This window comes from Rutidosis leptorrhynchoides, chromosome 2 (assembly GCF_046630445.1).
Source record: "Rutidosis leptorrhynchoides isolate AG116_Rl617_1_P2 chromosome 2, CSIRO_AGI_Rlap_v1, whole genome shotgun sequence".
NCBI classification, from domain to species: domain Eukaryota; kingdom Viridiplantae; phylum Streptophyta; class Magnoliopsida; order Asterales; family Asteraceae; genus Rutidosis; species Rutidosis leptorrhynchoides.
The window spans coordinates 336,097,380-336,103,707 of NC_092334.1; the positions used below are offsets into that span (position 1 = coordinate 336,097,380).

General features: G+C 33.8%; 1 protein-coding gene across 1 annotated transcript; it reads left to right on the top strand.

Moving 5' to 3' along the window:
* The first annotated feature begins 529 nt into the window (after nucleotides 1-529).
* LOC139888844 (uncharacterized) lies at nucleotides 530-1,624 on the top strand. The gene is made up of 2 exons (XM_071871828.1): nucleotides 530-842; nucleotides 1,029-1,624. The coding sequence occupies exons 1-2, from the start codon at nucleotides 530-532 to the stop codon at nucleotides 1,622-1,624; spliced, it is 909 nt and encodes a 302-aa protein (XP_071727929.1).
* Nucleotides 1,625-6,328: the final 4,704 nt, after the last annotated feature.

A 6,328-nucleotide genomic window follows, 5' to 3' on the forward strand; every position in this document is an offset into this window, starting at 1 on the left:
ATCAAGAATTGAACATGCATCAGAGAAGGTGGCAAGAGTTGATCAAGGATTATGATTGCTAGATTCGTTACCATCCTGGTAAGGCGAATGTTGTCGCTGATGCATTGAGTCGTAAGGGGTCCGTTGACACTATTAAATTCATGCGAATTGAGATTGTCTCAGATTTGATTGATCGACTAAAAATCTCGCAACTTGAAGCTTTAAAAGATAATAACTTAACATCAGAATTGATGGTGAAATGAAAAGAGAATTTGGGTGATGATTCTTGAGAATTGAAAACCTACCATGATAGGGTTTGGGTACCAATGATTGGAGGTTTGATGGATTTAATCTTACTAGAAGCTGATAAATCAAGACTATATCTTCATCCTGGCAGCACGAAAATGTATAATGATCTAAACGTGCTATATTGGTGGCCTACGATGAAAACTAATGTTGCACATTTTTTAGAGAAATGTAAAATTTGTGCGCAAGTAGAAGCAGAACATCAGAAACCGTATGGGTCATTATGACAATTAGAAATTCCTGAATGGAAATGGGATCATATCACCATGGATTTGATGACGAAGTTACCCAAACCCTGAAAGGGAACGATATGATCTGGGTAATAGTCGACCGACTAACCAAGAGCGCACATTTCTTGGCCGCCACTGAAACAACTTCTTTGAGTAGGTTGGCACAAATGTATCTGAATGAGATAGTATTGCGTCACGAGATTCCTTTATCTATCGTGTTTGATCGAGATTCAAGATTTGTATCTAACTTTTGGAAGAATTCACAGCAGAATCTGGAAATTTGTGTGAATTTGAGTTCAGCATATCATCCTCAGAATAATGGTCAAAGTGAACGAACCATTCAAACACTTGAAGATATGTTACGAGCTTGTGTTTTAGAATATAGGGGTTCTTGGGATACTCATCTATCGTTGATTGAGTTTGCATATAACAACTCTTATCATTCAAGAATCGGGATGCCACCGTACGAGATGTTGCATGGTCAATGATGTCGTACTTCAACATGTTGGTTAGAGGCAGGAGAAAAACAGTTTGATGGACCGGAAATAGTTCAACAGACCGCTGAAAAAGTAGCAATTGCTCGAGAAAAGCTAAAAGCTGCAAGAGACAGGCAGAAAATGTATGCTGATCCGCGTCGACGACCATTAACTTTTCTAGTAGTTGAACTAGTTTATTTGAAAGTTTCACCATGGAAAGGGTTAATTCGTTTTGGTAAACGTGGAAAGTTAGCACCTCGCTATATTGGGCCTTTTCGTATCAGGAAATTGGTAAACGATCAAACTGTAATGTTAGACCTCCCACCAGAATTGTTAGGTATTCATGATACCTTCAACGTATGCTACCTTCGTAAGTGTAAGGTATATGACAAACGTCAAATTCTTCCTCTGCAAGATCTGAAGGTGGATATGAATAAAAAGTTAGGTGAGGAACCCGTTAAAATATTAGATAGAAAAGTCACCAAGCTTCGAAAGAAACAGATTACTATGGTGTTGGTAGAATGGAAACATAGTTTAGGATCGAATTTAACCTGGAAAACAGTAGATATAATAAACTCTAGATACCCTTACATGTTCGATAATGACCAGATTCTGAGGACGGAATCTTCTTAATGTGGGTAGATTTATAACACCCGCTTTTATGGACTAGAATTTATTAGTATCTCTAAATTATTTTATTATTATATAAATTGAATATGATATTTAAGTAATGGTTAATTGATAAAAAAAATTAATTATAAAAATGAAATAATAAATTTTGTGGAAATAATTTATTAAGTGAATAAGGAGAGAATTTAACAAGTGTCTTTTCTTGGTGATCTTTAAATGACAAGTGTCTTTTCTTGATGATCTTTAAATGACAAGTGTCTTTTGTTGGTGGTCTCTTCATGGTGACTAAGGAAATAATTTGACAAATGTCCTTTCTTAGGAATTAAGAATTCATGGTAGTTTGTCATCTATTGAAGCTAGAACTCTAGACAGATGACAAGTAGGATAAATAGTTCCTATAAATAGCAACAAGTTGTGAGTAGAAATCTCATACCAAACAAATCTCTACAATACACTAATACGCATATACTCGACGTGGATTTCATTTCTTAAGCAACTAATTTATAACTATTACCATGGCTTATTTATTTATATTTAATTTAGTTAATTACTACTAATACATGGTTAGTTAGATATTAGATATATAATAGGGAAAATTATTTGAAAATGCACTGAACTTTCATCAAATTCCTATTGTATGCGTCGAACTTTCAAATCTCCTATTGTATGCATTAAACTATTTTAATTGTTCTATGGCATGTAATTAACCTGTTATAATAGGTAAATTTCAGGTCACCTACTGGATAAAGTTACATTATTAGTCCCTTATGTTCATCAGATATTGCAAGCTAGTTATCTTTATTAATTCTTAACGACATTAGTCCCTCATATACAAACCCTAATTTCTGTACACTACCATGTTCAAATCCATACCCTAATTAAACAAAAACAAAGACATATAAATACCATCGTTAAATAGGTCTGATTTTTAAACCCATTGGAAACCCAGATCTAAAACTCGTTCGAGATCTACCGTCATTCTAGACCTACCGTCAACAATGAAATTGAAGGAAAATTGGGTTTGGTGGTCATTTAGTGTAACACCCTCGAATCGGGCCTAGCTGTTAGATTACTATTTTGCCCTCAGGTTGTGTGGTGTTATTTTATGCTTTTATTTTAATTTTATAATTATTATTATTTAATGTGTGGATAGGAGCAGTTTGTGACAAGGGTCACAGAACATGTTTGTTTATTTAATTTGGACTCCGTTAGGGCAGTCAAATCAAGTACGAAAGATATCAGATAACTGATAGATACCCGTGTGTTGCACAGTGTGGGATTTTAACCCACTTTAAATGACTAGTGCTTTCATTTTTCTTCACTTTGTTTCCAGAATATTCACACACACAAGCACACTCGTATCTTCACCCTCACCCACATTAACCCTAATCTTAAATCCTTGTTCTTGAGCTCAAATCTTTTACATTATCTTGTTCTTTGTGATTTAGTGATTCTATCAAGGTAAGAATCACAGGCTTTCATGCTCTAATCTTTGAGAAAAATGGGTTTTTGTGTTAGTTTTTACAAAGTATGTAATTTGGGTCAAAATGGTTAGATTTGATGTTGTTTGAGTCAAAATCTAGTAAATTTATGTTTCTTCATGCTTAGTGTCTTCGATTTGGTCAGTTTTGAGGTTGTAATCGAGCACTAGAGCAAGAATTGGTTGATTTTGGGTGAAACCCGTAGCCTTGTTCTTCAGCACCTTCTAAACACAGTCGGCCGAGTGTCTTTAGACACTCGACCGACCGACTCGACCATCGACCGAGTGTGTGAGACCCACGGTCGAATGTGTCTGCGAGAGACCATCGATCGAGCGACTTGACACTCGATCGAGTGAGTGTAGATAGTCGGCCGACTGTCTCTGACAGTCGACCGAGTGTCTTTGGCAGTGAAATGTTTTACTAAGTATTTATTTTTAGCCGTTATGCTGCCCGTTTGTATATTGATGATCATGATATTATAACTAACTTGTGAGTATTGTTTTCAGGTGATACATACGAGGAGAAGACTCGGTGACATATGAAATGTCCCGTTCTTATTGATTAAAAACGTTCCATATTAATTGATTTCGTTGCGAGGTTTTGACCTCTATATGAGACGATTTTCAAAGACTGCATTCATTTTTAAAACAAACCATAACCTTTATTTCATAAATAAAGATTTAAAAAGCTTTACGTAGATTATCAAATAATGATAATCTAAAATATCCTGTTTACACACGACCATTACATAATGGTTTACAATACAAATATGTTACATCGAAATCAGTTTCTTGAATGCAGTTTTTACACAATATCATACAAACATGGACTCCAAATCTTGTCCTTATTTTAGTATGCAACAGCGGAAGCTCTTAATATTCACCTGAGAATAAACATGCTTTAAACGTCAACAAAAATGTTGGTGAGTTATAGGTTTAACCTATATATATCAAATCGTAACAATAGACCACAAGATTTCATATTTCAATACACATCCCATACATAGAGATAAAAATCATTCATATGGTGAACACCTGGTAACCGACATTAACAAGATGCATATATAAGAATATCCCCATCATTCCGGGACACCCTTCGGATATGATTTAAATTTCGAAGTACTAAAGCATCCGGTACTTTGGATGGGGTTTGTTAGGCCCAATAGATCTATCTTTAGGATTCGCGTCAATTAGGGTGTCTGTTCCCTAATTCTTAGATTACCAGACTTAATAAAAAGGGGCATATTCGATTTCGATAATTCAACCATAGAATGTAGTTTCACGTACTTGTGTCTATTTTGTAAATCATTTATAAAACCTGCATGTATTCTCATCCCAAAAATATTAGATTTTAAAAGTGGGACTATAACTCACTTTCACAGATTTTTACTTCGTCGGGAAGTAAGACTTGGCCACTGGTTGATTCACGAACCTATAACAATATATACATATATATCAAAGTATGTTCAAAATATATTTACAACACTTTTAATATATTTTGATGTTTTAAGTTTATTAAGTCAGCTGTCCTCGTTAGTAACCTACAACTAGTTGTCCACAGTTAGATGTACAGAAATAAATCGATAAATATTATCTTGAATCAATCCACGACCCAGTGTATACGTATCTCAGTATTGATCACAACTCAAACTATATATATTTTGGAATCAACCTCAACCCTGTATAGCTAACTCCAACATTCACATATAGAGTGTCTATGGTTGTTCCGAAATATATATAGATGTGTCGACATGATAGGTCGAAACATTGTATACGTGTCTATGGTATCTCAAGATTACATAATATACAATACAAGTTGATTAAGTTATGGTTGGAATAGATTTGTTACAAATTTTCACGTAGCTAAAATGAGAAAAATTATCCAATCTTGTTTTACCCATAACTTCTTCATTTTAAATCCGTTTTGAGTGAATCAAATTGCTATGGTTTCATATTGAACTCTATTTTATGAATCTAAACAGAAAAAGTATAGGTTTATAGTCGGAAAAATAAGTTACAAGTCGTTTTTGTAAAGGTAGTCATTTCAGTCGAAAGAACGACGTCTAGATGACCATTTTAGAAAACATACTTCCACTTTGAGTTTAACCATAATTTTTGGATATAGTTTCATGTTCATAATAAAAATCATTTTCTCAGAAGAACAACTTTTAAATCAAAGTTTATCATAGTTTTTAATTAACTAACCCAAAACAGCCCGCGGTGTTACTACGACGGCGTAAATCCGGTTTTACGGTGTTTTTCGTGTCTCCAGGTTTTAAATCATTGAGTTAGCATATCATATAGATATAGAACATGTGTTTAGTTGATTTTAAAAGTCAAGTTAGAAGGATTAACTTTTGTTTGCGAACAAGTTTAGAATTAACTAAACTATGTTCTAGTGATTACAAGTTTAAACCTTCGAATAAGATAGCTTTATATGTATGAATCGAATGATGTTATGAACATCATTACTACCTTAAGTTCCTTGGATAAACCTACTGGAAAAGAGAAAAATGGATCTAGCTTCAATGGATCCTTGGATGGCTCGAAGTTCTTGAAGCAGAATCATGACACGAAAACAAGTTCAAGTAAGATCATCACTTGAAATAAGATTGTTATAGTTATAGAAATTGAACCAAAGTTTGAATATGATTATTACCTTGTATTAGAATGATAACCTACTGTAAGAAAAAAAGATTTCTTGAGGTTGGATGATCACCTTACAAGATTGGAAGTGAGCTAGCAAACTTGAAAGTATTCTTGATTTTATGAAACTAGAACTTTTGAAATTTATGAAGAACACTTAGAACTTGAAGATAGAACTTGAGAGAGATCAATTAGATGAAGAAAATTGAAGAATGAAAGTGTTTGTAGGTGTTTTTGGTCGTTGGTGTATGGATTAGATATAAAGGATATGTAATTTTGTTTTCATGTAAATAAGTCATGAATGATTACTCATATTTTTGTAATTTTATGAGATATTTCATGCTAGTTGCCAAATGATGGTTCCCAAATGTGTTAGGTGACTCACATGGGCTGCTAAGAGCTGATCATTGGAGTGTATATACCAATAGTACATACATCTAAAAGCTGTGTATTGTACGAGTACGAATACGGGTGCATACGAGTAGAATTGTTGATGAAACTGAACGACGATGTAATTGTAAGCATTTTTGTTAAGTAGAAGTATTTTGATAAGTGTATTGAAGTCTTTCAAAAGTGTATAA

Bases quoted from the DNA above. Each gene is read 5' to 3' on its own strand.
- LOC139888844 (XM_071871828.1), top strand. From the start codon at position 530: ATGGAAATGGGATCATATCACCATGGATTTGATGACGAAGTTACCCAA. The intron at 843-1,028 runs GTGAACGAACCA...CATGTTGGTTAG, and splicing joins TCCTCAGAATAATGGTCAAA to AGGCAGGAGAAAAACAGTTT.